The 21,471-nt window shown below is 38.3% G+C and overlaps 1 protein-coding gene across 2 annotated transcripts; it reads right to left on the bottom strand.

Annotated features, from left to right (window-relative positions):
* Positions 1-751: 751 nt before the first annotated feature.
* On the bottom strand, positions 752-19,947 carry arl8 (ADP-ribosylation factor-like 8). Of its 2 annotated transcripts, XM_058782630.1 has the most exons (6): positions 19,381-19,946; positions 16,556-16,616; positions 12,129-12,276; positions 7,686-7,769; positions 7,424-7,575; positions 752-1,632 (listed from the first exon to the last, which is right to left on the bottom strand). In XM_058782630.1, the coding sequence occupies exons 1-6, from the start codon at positions 19,424-19,426 to the stop codon at positions 1,584-1,586; spliced, it is 540 nt and encodes a 179-aa protein (XP_058638613.1). In that variant the 5' UTR covers positions 19,427-19,946; the 3' UTR covers positions 752-1,583. The 2 variants fall into 2 exon arrangements, with proteins under 2 accessions (XP_058638613.1, XP_058638615.1); XM_058782632.1 differs by lacking the exon at positions 16,556-16,616 and having other exon boundaries at positions 19,381-19,947.
* Between the last annotated feature and the right edge of the window lie 1,524 nt (positions 19,948-21,471).

Below are 21,471 nucleotides of genomic sequence, written 5' to 3'. Positions count from 1 at the left end.
CTTTAGACCATGATTGTGAAATGAACTTACAAAAATCTGATCAATGACATATTTATGTTAATGGTCACAGCAGCCAAATTCATTTCTCCATGTGAAATATAAATGATCGTTAAACAGCACATCCACAACTGTCAGGTAATGACCTCAAAGAATCGCCACCTAAAACCTTTGCAAAACAGAAAGGGACAGGTCCATGGAGTTATTTTGTGTGACTCATCAACCAATTACAATTATGCAAATAGATTTCAATGTTGGGAACAAAATGTCAGTGAGAGCACCAATTTGTAGTCTCTGCATCCAAGTCTTGGACGAGTTTCCTCTTAACTTCGCACAGAGCATGGAGAGGATGGTAAAAATAAAAAATAAAAAAAAAGTGAACACAGGCGTTTCAGCCAGAACCAATAAGCGTATTGGCAAAATCACCACGCAAACAAATAAGACCTAGTACTCATGCACACATATAACCTGAAAAAAAGAATGACAAAAGAAAATGTCCGGATATGAACAAATCTGAATAAACCAACAATCAGTTATATAGCAACAGACACCGCTATTATGGCTAGCTGACAAGTGTGTTTGGGAAAAAAAAAAAAAATTCATAATACTGAAGAACTTTTGAACATTATTTCCTCCTCATAACTGAAGGACTTTTATGCTATAACCACACTCCAGCAAGGAGAATGGTTATTTAAAAACACAGAGACAAAAACATGCTAGTTCACCTGCAGTGTTGCTGCCCCCCCCACCCACCCACCCACCCACACACACACACACGTAACAGACATTTCAGTAAATCCAGCCAACTGCTGCTTTCTCTAATGTGTGCCATTTAAAAAAGAAAATGCTTGAAAAACAAGATGTCACTCTGCTTTACCTTGCAGCGATGACCAAACCTGGTGTCCTTCTTTAAATTGCATCTGACACAAATGATGTTTCAAGCTGTAATGGCCACGTCTGTAATGGTAACAGCACCCTCTACTGTATAATGATTGAGGTAATGTGTACTAAGTGATATTCTCAGGTGTTTTCATGATATGTAGTGGTGTTGCTGGGTACCAATGGCACTTTAAACACTTGATACCCAAAAAGTTTAACCAAAAACAAACAACGACAATAATTGACCCAAAGATTCCCCATGTGAAAAAGTAACATTGACCATTCAAATAATTTCTTCCCAGTAGATTTGAAGAACAACATACACGATTAGCTTAATATACTTATCTGGAGAACATCTGTTCCACTGCCAGAGTGTTAAAAACACAGTCCCTCCTCACAAACACATATCAGCACTGTAGTGCCTCTCTTTAAGTTCAAATACTTTAGAATTTTGACGATCTTCTGTTACACACCCAGTACAAAAATCCAGTCGTTCCTGATATAATATCGATCGACAAGACCGTCAAATCAGATTCACGTAACTGATAAATCCCAGCTGAGGTAGGTGTCCAGAGAGTTCAGCTGCAGAGGGGCAATTCTGATTAAGAGATTAAAAATAAAACAAAAGCAGCCAATGGGATGAGCCTGCGAGGCCACCGGAGGAGGTGGGAATCACTGTCAATCAGTCCAACGGGTAGAATCAGAGGCTATCTGAGCCCAGCCCTCGAGGTCATCCACTCTAAACCTTGACAGAGCCTGAAACAACCCACACACACACAAAAAAAGTCAAAAATAGGGATGCCCCAATAGTACAACTCTGGCCAGTGCAATAACATACATGGTCAATATTAAAATTCTACACCAATACCTATAAAAAGCAAAATTAATAGGTTTTAAAAGCTACAACACACAACATTATAATGTACATTATGAAAAAAATAAATAAATCAAAATAATTCAACAGATTTTCTATAATTACATTTAACAATGTTTTAAATGATTCATGTTTTAAAGCACATTCTAAGTAGAACAAACAAGGAAACTTAGAGGATCTCGTGTCAAGAGTACATTCTTTTCAGAAGTACTGTTTTTTTAATGGTTAAAACATTTTTAATTTAACTGTCTGACATTTTTTGGATTATTGTACCGGTATTTAACCCGGGCTCATTGGAAAAACGTGCCTGTGGCGACATTTCTTCAAAATAATATCACTTTGCATCTTGCATATTTCGTAACATGTCCAATGAGTGGTGCTAAAAGCTTCAGCCTTATCCAAAACAGATGAATGTAATCTGGCAACTTTTATTATGTTGGTTGCTGTACATATAGTGGAAGCTCGGAAATGAAATGTCCAAAATGTGAGTGGTAATAAAAGATTAATACCCTATCGCGTTCGAAAATAACATGCCACTAACACTAAACCTGAACAAATGTCAAGAAAACCAAATATGAAATAAAAACACTGTACCAGGTGAGCTACCAAGCAAGTTTACTTTGTCAGAAAAGCCATAGGTATGGAGTTGATTATGCGATGCAAACATCAAAATGTCTTCTGAGGTCATAATATAGTATTGTGCAAGGAACCATATGAAAATAACTTAGGGGTGCTCCGACTGATCAGGTACCGATCACTATCGGCCGATAATCACTTTGGGATGTTTGATCGGCGGTCTCTAAAAAGGCCGATCTCAAGCTGATGACGCGCCTGCCGTGAGAGGTTTGGCATGACATGCAGCAGCACCATCTCAATCTCTGTCCGGCATGGGTACAATAATGATAATGCTGAAGGTGAGGTACAGTTCATATTTATTCTTGAGTGAATCACCGTGCGTGCTCTCTCTTTCCCTCTCAAAATGCGCAAATGGCTTCAAATCACATCGCATCTGCACTATAAGCGAGCTGCACGCTGCATAGTTGACAAGAATTGTCACTTGCACAATAGAGGCAGTGGAATTTTTTCCACGCTCATGTTAACAGATCAGAGAGTTAAAACTAGGGGTGGGAAAATAAATCGATATGGCGATATATTGCGATCCTTCTCCATGCGATACGAGAATCGATATCTGGCGCCAAATATCAATATTTTAATTAACAATAAGGTGCTCTAAACAGATTTCCCCGTTCACAGCGGCTAAAAATGCGTGGAAATCGCGGCCGCGCCATTTGATAGGGAAGCACGAGGAACCGAAGGATAAACAGATTTCCAGCCACTGTATTAGCTTTACTGCTATATATAGGTTTATGGAGATGAAAACTAAAAAACTGCCCGGGAACAGCTATCAGCGTGGACCATAGGCACCGATCACGTTATTACTGCAGAGCGCATATTCAGTTCATGAGTAGCCTAAGCTCTCCGCTCGGATCGCAGGTGGATTTTTCTCACTATATGAGCGAGAGAGAGCGCTGCCGGTGCGTCCAATTTTATGTCCAGTTTTTTACAAGTGCGTGTTATGCAGTGCAGGGCTCTCAAGTTATAGCGAAAGTTTGGAGTGAGATTAGGGGAGGGGCCACACAAAGGGGAGGAGTCACTCAAAGGGGAGGAGCAACTCAAATATTTGCAGTAGGGCTGCACGATATTGGAAAAAACTCACATTGCGATATTTTGTATTTCTGCGATATATATTGCGATATGAAAAAAAAAAAAAAAAACTCCAGATGACTTGAAAAGCTCTATTTGGAAAAAAAATATTGTAGATGAGTAAATCAGCATAGAAAAATGAACAAATTACAAACAGATAAATATAATAGAACAAAGATATAAAATAAATAAACAGTGCTTTATATTTTTTCCAGTAAGTCTAACAGTATTCAGGTATACTGGTTGAATATTCAAATGTAAAATAACACTGTATAAATTAAATCTAATAAATCTGTTAAAGCTACAAAAGTGATTTTTCTCTGTGTTTTGCTGTTTGATTAACATTCATGACACTGAAAGCCTTAGGAACATTAAACTGCTGTGAGCATACTATCCATTTTCTTTATCAATTTTTTACCTTCACCTAAGCCATAAGCAACTGTGTTTACAAGGATACTTGCAGAGACATGCATTTTGACAGTTTCGCGTATGTGTCATTTCAGGCACAAATAGACACGGAACTGAATGGAATTCAGTGTTCACATATATCTGAGTGACTCTCACCGTGTCTACAAAGGGCGCTGACAAAATACAATAGAACCCATTATAATCAGTGATGCCGTCTACACTGGATGCGGCGCGACACGGCAAATCCTTGCGAGTAAATCCTCATTCTTTTATGACGTACTGACACAAAGTTCAAAGGATTTGCAACGGTCGCCGTGTCCAGTGAAGACAGTGCGTCGCGGGTGGCGTGATGCGATAGCTGTCGCGAAAACGATCAGTATAAATATAACAGTCAGTATACTAAAAAAAAAAAAAAAAAAAAAAAAAAAAAAAATCGCACATCCTGCGATGTGACTATCGCGGATGTGCATATCGCGATATCGATGCTGAAACGATATATCGTGCAGCCCTAATTTGCAGCACCCAATTTTTGCTAGCAGTTCAATTTGACCTATTGTTCATAATTGACCAGCACAAATAGAAGTTATAACATTTGGTAAATCTGATGAAAGACAAATTCATTCTAATAAAATAAAAAGATTTAAAAATACAAATGTATCAAAAATAAAAATAAATTTTGCCTCAAACGAGCCAACTGAACAGCAGTACTCAATGTACATACTGTACACACATACATTACAGTACTTACCCTGAGCATGTATGTCAAACTGTGTGTGTGTGTGTGTGTGTGTGAGAGAGAGAGTATTTTTTTCTGTTGTAAATGTTTATTGCACATTTTGATGCCTGATGACAGGGGTAGAGGACTCCCACATAAAGCACTGTCATGATAATAGCGTTCCATCCAGAGCCAAACTGCTTCTAGTTTTGGTTTTGTTCAAACCCACCATGGAAAACACACTGCATCTGAATTTGGGGAAGCCTCAGTGCTTTATATGGGAGCCCCCTACCCCTGTCATCAAGGCATCAAGATGTGCAACAAACACAACAGAAAAAAAATTAATAAGCTGAAATGTGTTCTCTCTCTCTCTCTCTCTCTGTCTCTCTCTTTCTCACACACACACACACAGAGAGAGAGAGAGAGAGCTTGACATACATGTTCAGGACAAGTTCTGTAATCCTACTGTGTGTGTACAATATGTACACTGAGCACTGCTGTTCAGTTGGCATGTTTGGGGCCAAATCTATTTGTATTTTTGATCCTTTTTTAAATATGTAAAACAATTTATTTTATTTGGATGAATTTGTCTGTCTTTTATCAGATTCACCAACTCTTATAACATCTCTAGTACTTTCCTTTCAGGAAGCCAAAGCTAAGTTAAAGCTTCTGGTTGCAAAGCAGTTGGAGAGTTTTTTTTTGTTGTTGTTGTTTTGACTGCATCAATAATACTTTAGCGCGAATTTGGCTATATTCCCCAACATCAGCTCTCACTATCTTTTCACAGGCAAGTGATTTCGTAGAGGAATCTTAAAATCGAAAAAATAAATGAAAGGGTTACCTACAGCATTCATCAGATCTTTCTCTTCCAATTTACACTCCATGTGCGCATGCATCCATGTTGCTTAGTAACGAACCCGCTTGCTGCAGAATCGCGTAATTTAAACGGAAACAACAACATCCTAATTTCTGATTGGCTGGTAGGTGGCATTTAACTCTATAACTAAAGAGTCGAGAGAGCTATGAACTCGGCAGAAAACTTACCTCCGTATTCCCTCATCTATTAATGGTATATTAATTGTATAGTAATTGTAGCGGGACAAGTTATCCCTTCTCAGCGTGAGAAATACAAGGTGTGGCGTGAGAGCGTGTGAACTGGTTGAAATGCGTGAGTCTCACTCCGATTGCGTGAGACTTGAGAGCCCTGGCAGTGTGAACAGTGGGCACCGACCGGCAGAAACATAAATCTGCACCTATGGCATGGAGGACAAAACAAAACCGTGTTAGAGCCACAATGCGGCGCAGAAGTGTGCAGTGTGAGTGATTTCCCTTAATAAATTCAAATTCAAATAACGAACCTGAGTGTGCAAAAGACGCGATGTGATTGTGAACGGCTATTTATGATGAGAGGAGTAGAAAGGTTGAGAAAGCACTCCAGGTAAATTTTGAAATGTACCAGGTTTATATTATATCTCGATCCATCTATCTAGTTTTTTTCCCCTGTTTGAGAAGCAGTTAAATGTGTTTGTTTACACACAGAGAAAAAGAAAAGTGTAAGCTTCTAATAAGTCCAAGAATAAAATGATTAATTTAGCCTACTCAACATGTTAAAATTGATTTACAGAACTTCTTTTTTTTTGCTGTTTTCTAATAGTTTGGACTTGAATAAAGAAAGAAAACTTGCACTTAACCTTTTCACAGGCATTTTGTTTAGACATATCATAATGTATATAGGATTTTCTAGAAATATATCGATTATCACAGAATCGTTGTATCATGATTATATCGTATCGTGAGATACCCTGCGATTCCCACTCCTAGTTAACACTGTATGCGGCTGTGGTCTGGTAGTGCGTTCCAGGAGCTGTGTGTCTGCAGGAGTGCAGCGATTGTTTCCGCACCGAGTCTATCTTTGCTGTACTGCACACACTGAATTAAAGTGACAGCGCACTGTTTGCGGTAAATATGAACATGGATTGACATGAAAATGTAGTAATTACACTATAAATGCATATAATTAAAGTCTACAGTGTTTCACAGTCAACACATATGGCTTTTTGGCTAGGTTTAAAGGAAAAGAGCACTTTTAGATAAACAAGGAAATAATAGATGGCACTCGTGGAAGTATGGAAAGCAAAGTTCTTTATGAACCGCAGGATTGTTTATAATAATGATTTAAATACAAAAGAAAATGCAGTAGAGCTGACTGTTTCTGCCAGTCATAAGTTAATTTAGAATGCTTGCAATAACATAAGTAGTTTAAATGTTTTGCCACTTCCTTAAGCAACTTAATATATAAATGTAGAAGTAAATGCAAAAGTAAAAACCATTGAATAATGTGTTGCTTATATTGCATTTAAACACGTCTATAAAGATTGTATTACTGTAAAAAAAAAAAAAATCAAAATCAAATCAAAATAATGGATAAATGTTGTGTTTGTGGTAAACAGATGGATCAGTAGTGGACTCCTGTGTGAAATCAGGAGTAATGTTTTTGCAACAACTGCATGATTGTAAAAACAAAAATGCACTGGATGATCAAACATTTAGGCGAGATAAAAGTATATTTTTGAAAACATTTCTAAAAAAATCAAAAATAAAAGCGCCTCCAATGGAGACCACTCAAATTAAAATATCCTCTCTCACAAGAGTCACCTAAGAGGGGAATTCCCCCCATTTTCAAAAACAAAAATACAAAACAAATGCACAAATGTAGATAGGGGCACGTTTTTCCAATGAGCCTGGATTGATTGTATTATTGGGTTGATTGTACGTTTTGCGATCATTAATCCATTACATCGTACAGCTAGTAGAGTTAAACCCTGTGTCTGTACAGCAGGTCTTACCCTTCTCCAGTGAGCGCACAGCAGGACTGGATGTGCCAAGGATGATCCTTGATGGAGCTGAGGGTCAGGTATTTGGAAATCTCTGCTGCAGACATACAACCCTTCATGTCCTGCTTATTAGCAAAGATCAACACTGCAGCTTTGCGCAGATCCTGAAAGAACGAAGACAGAAAACAACAACTGAAAAACAGACTCAAATGTCGCTTTTTTGGAGATGGGATTTATATCCATGCTCCGGTTGCTGTAAATGTTAGAGCATTACCTCATGTGCTAGCATCCTGTAGAGCTCTTCTTTAGAAATGGCTAGTCTTTCTCTGTCAGTACTGTCCACTACCAGTATGATGAACTACGAGAGAAGATGCACACAAAGCTTTATTATCAGATGTCAGGCAGCATACTATTGCACTTGCATTCAGGGGTGATTTCTAAGTTTAGCAAGGCCACAGAGTTGTTTGTTGCTCAGTGTGCATGTCCTTGGCAAACATCATGTATCTATGGCCTCAAGAACAACAGCTCCTGAATAGAGCATGACAGCAGGGCTACACCACAAATCTCATACGCACACTTTCTGAATGAAAGGCAGGGGTCTCGCCATTCAAACCTCTTTCTATAACCCTGAACTTTGAACTCTGAATCAGACACCAGCTGCTACGGTCTGGCGGAATTACCGCTGTGCATAACTGTTATTCAAACTATTGTTCACAGCAGACTGAACACACAGCTGTTACTCAGAAACCATCTCAACTTCCTTTAAAAATGCTATTATAGTATGTGGTGTTTGTTACTGATACTAAAAATATAAATTTAAATGTCTGTGGGAGGACATTCTAGACGAAAATTGGTTACATTTGACACTGAAAACAAGAAATGGAAAAACTAAGAAACTTGTTTTGTTGATGTTAAGACTGCAAAAACTCCAAGACTTCTCCAACAAAATAAGACTATCCACCCAAACAGGGAGTTGCAGAACCTGACTTGGTACAAGTCGGTTGCACCTCAATGGTTATTTGATGTGGAAATAATACATTGTTGAAGATGTGGTGGAGAACATACACTACCGTTCAAAAGTTTGTGTCAGTAAGATCTTATTGAAAGCAATTAATACTTATTAATCAGGGCCCGTATTTATCAAACTTCTCAAAGTGCCATTTTAGTCTTTCATGAAATTTACTTCTACTTTCAAACTTAAGTATAGAAGCAAGTTTTTTCAGCTTATTTCTTAAAGCCAAGAATCTCTCTTACTCTCCCAGTTATTTAATACAGCTCGCGAGGTCTCAAGTGGTTAGGAGTTGCCAGTTGGGGCTTGTGATGACACTGAGGAGACAGAGACGTGCGCAAATCTTTCAGGAGAGGAGAAAGTTTTTGAAATGTTTGAAGACGAGTAGTTAATTAAACGGCATCATCTTTGTCAGCGACTTGGTGAGGGATGTCATAATCACCATAACACCGTGTCTACACCGGACGCCGTGCCGCAATAGCTAAAAGTCTGTCTACACTGGACGCGACAAAGTGACCGTTGCAAATCCTTTGAACTTTGTGTTAGTACGTCATAAATAGAACGAGGCAGCAGTTTACTGGCAGGAATTTGCCGTGTTGCGCCGTTCACAGATTATAAATTGTATAGTATTTTGTCATACCACGCCACGGCTCGCGTCTGGTGTAGACACGGTGTAACTTTACACAGCAATGCATTTTCAGTGGAATTTAAAGTTGTGTTGACGCTTTGCAGGTCAGTTAACAGCGCACCGTTTTAAAATTTGTAATTAAGACATGGTGGAAAACGTTTTTTATTTTCCTATTTCCAATGTGTATTTCATAATGTATTCTCTTGAAAAAAAAAATTGTCAAATGTGTGTTAATGTAAACTCCTTAGGAATTTAAGCATTCAATGTGAATTTATTTGAGAATATTCTTAAATAAGGAAATCTATTCAGTGATTGGTCCATGCCTAGGTCACCATCCAAAATCCTGTTTGTGGCACAGCAAAGTGTTGTGAATCGTCTCTAAGACAGATACTTAAGATTTATAGTCCTACACTTCACTTAAATTACTACTGAGATGCTTGATAACTAACTTTTAAGCGCAGCTTTAAGCCAAGAATTTTTTCACTCAAGTCAATTCTTTAGCAGTGTTCTTGTGAGTAATTCTTAGAGGCTTGATAAATATGGGCTTTCCATTCATCAAAGAATCCTGACAAAAATGTCTCATTGTTTTCCACAAAATTATTCAGCAGCACAACTGTTTTCAACATTGAGAATAATAATTTAAGAAAAAAAAGAATTTCTATAAAAGGAATAAATCATATTTAAAAACATTTAGTCATTCTAAATAGCATGTGTTTTACAATTTTATCAAATAAATGCATTCTTAGTGAGAATAAAATTTTTTTTTTTTTTTTAAATTAAACCCAAACTTTTGAATGTACAAACCAAAATAATTTTCTTCTATTTTTTTTATTATTATCTATAAAGCGGCATTCAAATAGTATGTATTGTAAAAAGTGCTGTACAAGTAAAATTAAACAATGCCGTCATGCTCATCTGTAGATTCAAGTCATGTTCCCAACCCCTTACATCTTTCGCCAAAACCTGTCCACTTTAAGAGGTCTCTGTATATTTGTTTGTTTGTTTGTGTTTAACGCCATTCCAGCTTCTGTGGCTATTTTCATGGCGAGAAATATTATGTAAGGGATAATCAACGGCTAGCTGTGCATTAAACGATTTGACTGCACGACGTGTAGGCAAAGAACCTCCGCGAAGTGCATTCAAATCATTTAATGCACAGCTAGCCGTTGATTATCCCGTTTATGCCATGGTCATTTACCAGCGTTCACATATTAAAGATGTTAATAATATTTGCGCTGCAATATTTGACCAGAACGATAAAAATGACGGTTATTTTCGTCGGTATTACTATTCAACTGTAACTGTATGTTACTATGGTTACCAATGTTTACAGGAAGCGCATTAATATAGAACGAGATTAAACTGACCTGGAACTACCTGTGCAGTTCAACGAATTTAATCAACACCTGCCAGCCAATCAGAATTGAGTATTCAGACAGACCATGGCATAAGACTGAATTATATCATGTTTTTATCATTTATTTTTTGCTAAAAACTCCAAAACTGTATTTGGCTTACCTCTGTTAAAAATATCTTCCAAAGAGTTAACTGAATAAAAAATAAAGGCATTCGGCAGAAAGAATATGTTGGAGGATCTTCCCCTAGTATTAAAAACTGGAATGACCAATTGACCTATCGGTAAGCCCCGCCCCCCTTATTTACTGTTGCTCCCTCGGACAAACAAACGGAGTTGCTCACTGTCTTTCAATGACAGCTGCAGTGTGAAAACCTTGTCCCACGATGTTTTTGCACAATTTTGGACACAGAAGGTCACCAAATGGGAATTAAATATTCCATGGAGGGATTTATAAAATATTTAAAAATACAGTAACTTGAAGCAAGGGTTTACAGATCATAATGCGAGCGGGAGAAGTCTCATATTACGGTCGGTCATCACGATCGTGGATCAACACTGTTCATGTATCGCAGGGAATGATTAAATTAATGCACATTTAATCAGTTTAATATGGAGAGGCACTGAAATGTAGACCTTCGTTTGTGTGTTTTTGACCTACACTGTACAAGACGCGAGAACAGTCCGCTATTTAGGTTTTTACATTAACATGGACTCACTAACTTTAATGTTAGCTAGTTTTAGCCAAAGATACCTTGCTAAAGCACAAGATAACATTAACGTTCTGCTTGAGCAGATGAAAATTGTAACTTAATGAGTGTATGTCAACCAGACAATGAACGTTTTTGTCATTTGTATTGGGGTTGAATACTTAAGGACATTTTGCTCTGTTTTGTTTGGATTCAGGAAATGTAATAAAATAAATTATATCGCCCATCCTCTCAGGATACCTGGAATCAGTGTTACAAGTACCACAGGCACATCGTTTTTCCATTTTTGAAGCATAAACCCCATAAAACCGATGCGAGCTTCGGATCTTCCAATGTTTCTCTATGGCACTGAAACCTAAAGATGTCCGAGTTCCGCTTCCCGTGCAACTGATACTCGACTGCCATTGGCTAGTCTGCGTTCGAGGGGAGGGGCTTACCGATAGGTCAATTCTACAGCAGGTATAAACAATCTGGTCCCATCGGTAAGAAAATTGATAGAAAATTATTTTTCCAACATTGGGACTAATTTCATGGAGCTTATTCATTGTGTATAGATCCCACTCTGTTTGCCATTTGTTATTAACATAGAAACAAATTATTGGTTTTAAATTCATAGGAGGTACAGCACAAATTTTCAGCTCCTCCAATAGTGCTTCTTTTGCAGCAGAGTCAGCTTCCTCATTTCCTTTGATTCCACAGTGCCCAAAGAGGTCTCTGTGAACACAAATACAGGCCCAAAACAAGATGCAAAAAAATCATCCTTGTTTATTGTAAACAGGGGACCATTCATTTGTATTCTCTTTAACCGGTGGTCACATTTACAATGTACAGGCTGTGTGTGACTGAATCACTTCATATGCTTCCATTTCACACGTTTATATAAAAAAAAAAAAAAAAAATGTAATCCCCTTCTAACGCCCTCTCCACATGAATTGAGAAGTTTTCAATTCTGCTAATAGAATCATCTCTTATCAAACAGGTTCATCCTCCAGCAGTGCAGTGTGTAAGTGCATTACCTCAGTGTTGGAGTAGTATGTGTTCCAAGAGGAGCGGAGACTCTCCTGACCACCAATATCCCACATCAGAAAGTGGGTTTTCTTCACCACTATTTCCTCCACATTGCTGCCAATTGTAGGAGACGTGTGCACCACCTCATTCATTAAACTGCACACACAAAAAAAAAAGGTTCAGATGAAAAACTATACTGATGCAATCGATATTTCACATTAATTACCACACTGAAACCTTCTTTACCTAATCAGTACAGTGTCTCTATCAATTGTTTTACATTGTAGTCCAGGTGATGTGTGAAAATAATGTTCACTTTTTCATAAAAGCATGAAACTTGGTACACTTGTATAGTTTGTGGCCCTAAACATTTTCAAAAATGGAATATTGTGTGTGTCATATCTCCTGACTCAAACATAACACAGAAAAGGTGATGTCTATGATCAATGATACCATATACAACAACATTAACTCTTCACCTGAACAGTTTATGGTGAAATCAGCAATGCGAGATGGAAATAACAGTATTTGATACTCAGCTAATATTTTATTCAATACATGAAAATATTGTTTTCAAGAATACTATCCTATATTTCAGAGATATATAAAAACAATATAATCATCTCAGGTAAGTGTATATTTCCTTACCTCTCAGGCAGAGACATGTAGGCGGTAGTGTTTCCCCAATACATTCTTGTTCTCTCTCAACAATGCTCTAACATCACACGTAGACGGCAACACAATCAGGTGAACAGTTTATGGTTAATTCAGTGACTTTATGAGAAGGGATTACAATGAAATCTCAGAAGATGCAGAATGAAATTTCAAACATATTTCATGTAAACTTAATTTACAATCACTCTCTGGGGCCAGAGTTGTCTATTATATTGTCCACAAGGGGAAAGCCAGAGTCCTGCATGCAGGCGGGTACAAGCAGGTGAACTGCTAATATTTGATGTAACGGGTGGAATAATATTTATGTGAAGGGCGCGGTGCAGGTGCGGGCTGGACGGTGACAAGCACGGGTGGGTTGCGGATACAATAACCAAAACTATTTAGACTCGGTCCAGTACACGCTGAGCAATACAGCCAAATCGTGCTGCCACTGATTGACAGCTGTAGTGATTATATTAAAGGGAGAGCTATTTGCTTGCTTTCTGTATTTAATCTATTCACAATTTGAATAAAAGTTCTAATCAATGAGTTTTGTCTACCTTATGTAGGAGATTTACTGTAGGTGCAGTTGTCAAATGGGTCAAGCATGGGTTTAAATTAGTGTTGCTTTCAGATAATGTGTTGGGTGTTCTGTTAATTACTGCAGGTGTGGAAAGATCATTTCATCAGCCAGGAAAGGTGAATGAAAATGCCTCTCTGTGATGTTACCATGAGGCATCGCTTACTTCAGATCTCAGGCTTCTGGAGGGGATGTAGATTCGTAATAGTGAGTGGAAGTAGGAGGGTGCTGAGCCTGTGGCTGTTCTGTAAGCATCTTGAACTTGATGCGAGCCGCAACTGGTAGCCAGTGCAGGGAGATAAAGAGAGGTGTGAAGTGGGCCCTTTTGGGCTCATGGAAGACCAGTCGTGCCACTGCATTCTGAATCCTTTGTCAAGGTTTGATTGCCCATGATGGAAGTTCAGCCAGAAGACCACTGCAATAGTCCAGCCTAGAAATGACAAGGGCCTGGGCAAGAAGTTGTGCAGCATGCTCTGTTTGGAAGGGTCTTATCCTCCTGATGTTGTGCAATGCAATCCTGCATGATTGAGCGGTCTTTACAATATGGTCCTTGAAGGTCAGCTGGTCACCAAAGAATAATTTTTGATGAACATAGTAGGATGAATAAATCATGCTGTAGAGTCGGAGTGGCAGGGAAGACAATAAGCTCCGTCTTCGCGAGGTTGAGCTGCAGGTGATGCTCCTTCATCCATGCCGTGATGTCTGCCAGGCAGTCTGAGATCCATGCAGCTACTATTGGATTGTCTGGTTGAAATGAATGATAGAGCTGTGTGTCATCAGCATAGCAATGGTACGAGAAACTATGTATAATGGGTCCCAGTGATGTAGTGTATATGGTGAAGAGGAGGGGTCCAAGAACTGATCCCTGAGGAAACCCTGTGACAAGTTGATGTTCTTTAGATATCTCTCCTCCCCAGGAAACTCAACACTTCAGGAGAATCTGATGATTCACAGTGTCAAAAGTAGCAGATAGATCCAGCAGAATAAGAACTGATGATTTGGAATCAGCTTTCGCAATCTGCAGGGCTATACTGACCGACAGTAAAGCAGTGTCAGTTGAATGGCCACTCCTGAAACCTGATTGGTTAACATTCAGTTGGTCATTCTGTGAAATAAATAATGTAACGTTGTCTATAAAGGTGTGAACCAAATGGTCCATACCATTAGAATAACAAAAGGAACAGAATTCCTCAGGAACGTCTTGTAGATTGCAGGATCTCCAGCAGGAAGGTCCTAACAGTATCTGTTGTTTCTAGCCCTTTTGTCTTCAGGTATAAAATTGTATCCCACAGACAGAACTTTGGGAGAAGCTAGGATTCATACAAGGGTTAAGATTGTTTGAAGGAAGACATGCTAACATCACTACTGAAGAACTGCTACACTACCATCTTCAATAAATTCTTCTCCCCACAAAAATTTTGTTCAAGCCTACTTAATTTTTGTATTAGAGAAATCTAGTACATTGGTGAGTCACCCAAAAGACTGCTCATCAAAAATACAGTAAAGATGATGATACATGGGGCAACCTTTTAGGTTAGGAGGAGTAATATGCACTTGCCTGTCTAGACAGATATTGTCTTGACAAGAAGTTAAAGTGGATCATAAAGTGACAGTTGCTGTATTTACATCGAGAGATGAGAAATGGGTGGGTGAGGGAAGAGAGGATGATACAGAGGAAAGAGTGAAAGAGAGCGTAGGTTTTGCCTAAAAGTAACTGGTAAATGAATTGGTGGCACACAGATAGTAATATGTAGGTTAAATGCAATAAAGAAATGATCAAAGATGTCAAGAGGTTTTACCAAATGTTGTCTGTGATACAATTGCATGTGTAAATTAAAGTCAAGCTGGTTGCCTGATTTGTTAGTGCTTGTGGTTAGCCATTTGAGATCGAATGAAGCTAGGAGTGGAAGTGGAAGTCTGCAGTGTAAAGGCTTCACAAGATGCATTTCGAAGTCACCAAAGACTACAAGTGGACTGCCATCCACAGAGAATGAGAATAGCAGCCCATCCAGCTCCTCTATTAAGGTGCCCAGTTGACCAGGAAGGCGATAAATCATTACAATATGGAGTTTAACAGGAGCCGTTACCATAATAGCACGAAACTCAAAATAATTTTTATTGCATAGGGAAGAGTGGGTTGAGTATTTCCAATTATTTGAAATGAGAAGACCAGTACCCTTCCAAACTGACGGGGGGTGTGAGAGAAAGGGAAGTTGTTAGACAAAACAGCAGGGGTTGCGGAGTCTTCTGGATGAATCCAGGTCTTAGTCAAGCCCAAGATACTATGAGTAGACTGAGAAGCAATGGCAAGAATTAAGTTTGCTGACAGCTGACTGACAATTCCAGAGACCCACAGAAAATGACAGAGGTGCAGCAGAAGAGGTGCAGATAGGACGCAGGTTAGCAAGATCGCATTGCCATCTGCATGTGATGTTCAAACAATGTTTGAGCATTGTTGAGAGAGGACAAGAATGTATTGGAAACATACTACCGCCTATCCAACTCTGCCTGAGAGGAAAGGAAAAATACACTTAAGATTATATATATATATATATATATATATATACACTATTGAATAAAATATTAGCTAATTATCAAAGAAAGAAAAAAAATTAATAACCATAATATGGACTATTGTAAATGCTGTGATACTGTGATGCTCAGATACTGTGATTTCCTTCTCACATTGCTGATGAACTCTTCACCTGAACAGTTTATGTTTTTTCCTTGACCATAAAAACATAGGGGTAGACATCACCTTTTCTGTGTTATCATGTTTGGTTCAGGAGATATGACACAAAATACATAATTTGGTTATGGCGGAAAGTAAAATGGTCGCCATGGCAACCACAAGGTGTTTTTGCGATGGCTCCATTTCTGAAAATGTTCAAGGCCCAAACCTATACAATTGTACCACGTTTCATGCTTTTATGAAAAAGTGAACACATCACCTGGACTACTGCTGTATACACTACACATGACATTGCATAATGAATAAATTGTAATGTTTAGTGTGTATAGTATGCTCAGGCAATTGTCTCATGTCCTAAAGTCGTAACTAGATAGAAGAATTTCAACTGGCCCAGGTGTGTGGCAATAAATAAACTATTCTAATGTATGAAACAGACTCTTTACTAACAAAAAATAATAATAAAAATGATCAATAAATATTCTAAAGAAAAGAAAATATCCTTTACTCACAACTGATAAAGTATAGTGGTTTTCCCAGCGTTGTCCAGCCCCACAATAATTACCTTGTGTTCTACAAAATAGAAATAAAAATACATATTACTGATTATGAGAAAGGTCAAACCAATAATATGCAATCAAACATGAAATGAAAAACAATCAATTCATCTATAGGATAGGAATGTGTGTGAATACCAATAAAACATAAAAATAAATGGAATCCATTATTTACATAAAATACACAGAGACAATTTTATGCCTCAGCTATAACGTTAAAGTGGGTTCGTCACATTTGCAGTGCTCTTTCATTTCATTCAGAGCTTGCTTCTGTTGACCTCCAAGTTCTATTAACTGGAAGATAATTGGTCCAACAATCCCATTCAAACGTACAGCTCTGCTACACGGGATGCACGCTTGCATAACAGAAGATGATGTGATTAGATAAACTAGTGATCCGTCCTTTATCAGAGCAATGTGAGGAAATTCTGACAGCCTGTGTGTGAGTAAGTAAGAGAGAAAGAGAGCGCATTTGGTTTTTATTTTTTTTTTCACCTTTGAACTCCGATGTGAACTACAGGAAGCAGGACTGGACAACTCATGATATCTCTGACAGCTCCACAAAGACACAAAGTATTTCACAGCTATTACTTCCTCAATGACTGACCCCTATTTTACTTCTGTATGCCTCCAGCAAAAACATCACAGGACAAAGTGGAGCCAAAAAGAGACAAGGTTTCTCAAGACTATAGTTAACGCCACCCACAGCTTTTGGTGGAACTTTTCAAAACAAACACAAGGACAAATTTAACCTGACTCTAATACAAGACTACTAGAGCTACTGCTCTAAGCTTTAGCCAAAGGACAAAAGCTATGAACATTATTTGTGTAATGATTTACAGGACCAATAGGTGTTCTTAAACTACGCTGCCAACTATTTACATGATATATTGCAAGAATTTCCATTTTTGTGAATGACTGCATGAATGTTCGTGTTTTAGAGAGCAACACTCAGCGTAATGCAGTGACTGGTCCTCTTCAGGACAGTAATCCAGGGAATTAGGAAAGAGAATGAGATTACAAATCCAACAGGCAGAATTCCTTCTATGTCTAGGAAAGTAGGCCAAAGAGTTATCCTACTTTCTCCTGGGAGCTCCTTTTGGACCTAGAGAAAGACTCGGCATCTAGCCCAGATGACTGGCTAATTCATTTGTAATAAATGCATCTTGCACACACAAGAAAACCATATTTCAACAACAGTTAACATGTATAACCTTGAATGAATGCAAATAGTTTGGTGTCAGAAATGATTGAAAATATTGAAAAATTTGTCCATTCCAGTGTTAAAGGAACATCTGTCCAAAATAACAGCAATCTGGATCCGTTTAGGAATGTTTGTCAATTGTCATGGGATGAAACAGCTAAAAAATGCAAAAATTTAAGCAGGAAATACCATTCTGTTGTTTGCACACTTTGTCAATGCTCATTTTCAATTATAAAAATATACATTCAGGTTAAAATGTGGTTAGAGTAACTTTTGGACACAATCTAGTTCACTAAAGTTAAAAACTCTGCAGTTTCCATGCACATGTCCATCATTGTGTGTCCTGAAGCCTGGATCTCTCTGGGCAGGCTGAACTGACTGCTGAAACTGGCAAACAATGGGAGAGGAAAGCAGTTTCCTCACACTGCTTTTGTTTGCCAGGTGGCTGTGGCGTCTGTTTCTCTACACAAAAGCATTTTCAATTCAAATCGGTTCCTTTTATTGTCACTGCACAAGTTGAAGCGGATATCTGACCCCTCTGTCCTCTAGACCTAAATCATGAGACACATCTGTCACAGCAGCAGTGAAGACATACAAACATACGTCAGAGAACAAAACCTATGAGAACAAATCATAGACAAACTCATGAAACAGCTATGAGCTGGAGAATTTTTTTTAACCTCAGGCCAGTTGTAGGCAGCAACATTCATTTTAGGGCAAGAGACTAAGTAACAGGCAAAACCATTGTTTGTTCATACACTGGTCAATTAGAGATTTTGGGCTAATTTGCTTCCATAACGTGTCTTCTTTCAGACAAGTGGAAAGAAAGAATCAATATTTCACAGGTTTTTGCAGATGGATTTATATATGGTGAAGTGTTTGGTTTTTTCTGGCTGTTGACAGTTTTTTTTCTCCTGATTTATGGAGTGATAAAAAGAGATATTCAAAATGCCCTGAAATGTATATTTCATTAGGAAACACATTTTAGAAAACATGTAATATAAACAACTGTCACAATGTACTGTGATGAATTATTTGGCAGAAGTATGGTGGTGCTTATCAAAGTACCTGATAACATCACTTTACCATAATACAGTAGTAACGTTACTTTAGGAGAAAAACATTGGTAGGGTCTGAGCCAGACTCTTTTAAACCTTTGTCTTACCTGGGTTACTACCTACAGACTTCAGAAAGCACATTATCAATTCAACAAGTGTCCAATACTCAGTTTGCAGGTCATTTTAAATGACCCATAGGTTGTTACCTTTACCACTAACATCCAGATAAGATCTGTTTGAGCTACCGGGAGAAGGTAACGGACCGACTAACCGACAAACAAACCGTTACAATTACGAGGTGAAAACACGACTCTGTCTGGTTTAAAATATACGTGAAGTAAACGTGTCAGTGCGAGGCTGTGTTTTTCATGGGTTAACATTAGCTCAGCGCAGCGGATTTAAACGAGCTCACTAGCATGAACGTTAACGTTAGCTCGCTCAGTTCCGCTGGATATCAGCCCGGGGCGGACAACAGTCAAAAACACCCACTACAAAACAGCCAGAACACAATCTCTTACCTTGATTACAAAAGAAACTCCACAGTTTGGCGAAAATTAGACCCATTTCTCCTGGTGGATGAGAGATCGTGTCCGGTGAGGGTGAGTTTAGCGGAGAGGCCTACAGCAGTTGTCCGTGAAGCCGTTATTTCTTCGCAAACCCCATGCGGCTACGGTAACGGTAACTCAGCAGCACATGTGTGTGTGTGTGTGTGTGTGTGTGTGTGTGTGTTCACACAGGTAAGCAGCTCAGGGCACTTCTTCTTTCGTGTGGTCAGATCAAGTGTGCGACATCTCTCTCCAAACACAAGCCTCTTCACTTCCCAGAGCGCTCTGACCTCATCCACATTTTCCTCATGGACAAAAAACGCACTTCAGCTCCCTTTGTCTGGCTACACGCGTGTAAGTGCTCGGGGTTGTGGAGCTCAAGGGAACAGACTTGAGGCACACAGAGTTCACAGCGACGCTCGTGTGTGTGTGTGTGTGTGCTGCTGCTCCTGGATAAATAATAAGAGCTCACTCTCTCTTGTGCCGTGTGTGTGTGTGTGTGTACACACACCACCCCCATCAGTGTCAGGTTACACGTGTGAGGATCATCACGTGACATATCCAGCCCACAAGTGTCACATCCATACAATGTGTTAGAAAGTTTATATTTAAAACAAGAAATCTTGAAATTCGGTGTGAAAACGGTTAAAAACACACGTAATAATTATAATTATCTGTTCAAGTTGTCATGGACATATCATAAACGGAGAGATAGATAGAAACGGTCCAAAAATCACACATTGATGACAATATGGTTGCTCATATTTGTCTTTCTTCTATGTTGCCTGAACCATAAGTTCCAAAAACATGTCTCCTTTATCACATTAATCAGAAATCTGAACACTTAGAGGAATATTCCAAGTTACATACTTAATAATAATAAAAATAATACATTTTATTTGTAATGGGCCTTTCTTACGTTCAAGGTGCTACAACAGTATAAAACAACAATAAAAGAAACAACACTGCTCCATAATAGCAATCACAATGACAACACAATAACAACAACTGTAAGATTATAACTTAAAAGCTTCACTAAAGAGATATGTTTTGAGTAATTTCTTTAGACAATCAAAAGACGGCAATGCATTTAAGGCAGATCTAATCCATATGTTCTGGTCATGTACTAAACTGACACAATTTTGGTTTTCAGTATTTGAGATTTTAAACTCTGCATTTAATTTAAGAATTCAGCCTAACCCAATAATGGCTTTGTTTGGAGTCACATGTGACGACATTCACATAACTAAAGATAAAGAAAATACATTGGCATTTGCAACATTAATATCTAGAAGAAGAATTCATTTAGAGTGGAAATCACCAATGCCACCTATATGGCTTAGTGATGTAATGTTCTTTCAAAAAACTGAAAAAATCAAATATTTTCTCAGAGGATCAATCAGAACATTTTACAAAATATAGGATCCTTTAATAATCTTTATTGAGAAGAATGTAGTCCTCCAACTTTGAACCGAGCCCCCTGTTCTGACAAAAATATAATGAAAATAAATCAATCAATCAAAAGATGGAGCATTCCTAATAGGAAGAGGCAGAGAATTCCACAACCTGGAAAACAAGCAATACAATACAACCAATACAAGAGAATGACCTCCCACTCATAGTTTTGCGTTTACAATGAGGCTGGTACAGAGTAAGAGAACCAGCAGAGCGGAGAGACCGAGATGGTGTGCTCAGCCAGCATTCATGCCATGTTTTGGATAACCACATTAAATAATCAGTGTGTATAGACCATTGGTAAACGTGATTATAATGCAATATGAAGCCTAGGTATGCACAGATTGTTTAAATACAGATATGTGAGAGCTCCTCTGACATTTTTTATATAAACATTTATTTATTTATTATAAATAAAACTGTAAAGCTGCTGTAAAAATCATAAATTTGAGGCATGACAACATTTGAATGAGAAGTAACCATGGGAACGGACAGTATTCTGCTAATATGGCGGCGACTTCCTGAAATGCAACGCGGAGTGAAAAGACTGTGACATAATCCTCATTCTCTATAGACGGTTTCAACCATAGACATAATATACGTATATTA

The sequence above is a fragment of the Onychostoma macrolepis genome, chromosome 07, assembly GCF_012432095.1.
Source record: "Onychostoma macrolepis isolate SWU-2019 chromosome 07, ASM1243209v1, whole genome shotgun sequence".
Lineage (NCBI taxonomy): Eukaryota > Metazoa > Chordata > Actinopteri > Cypriniformes > Cyprinidae > Onychostoma > Onychostoma macrolepis.
This window is presented reverse-complemented; position numbering and strand designations above follow the sequence as displayed.

Bases quoted from the DNA above. Each gene is read 5' to 3' on its own strand.
- arl8 (XM_058782630.1), bottom strand. From the start codon at position 19,426: ATGGGTCTAATTTTCGCCAAACTGTGGAGTTTCTTTTGTAATCAAG. The intron at 7,576-7,685 runs GTAATGCTCTAA...TCGTTCTTTCAG, and splicing joins ACAGGATGCTAGCACATGAG to GATCTGCGCAAAGCTGCAGT. The intron at 1,633-7,423 runs GTAAGACCTGCT...GGGTTGTTTCAG, and splicing joins TGTGCGCTCACTGGAGAAGG to GCTCTGTCAAGGTTTAGAGT.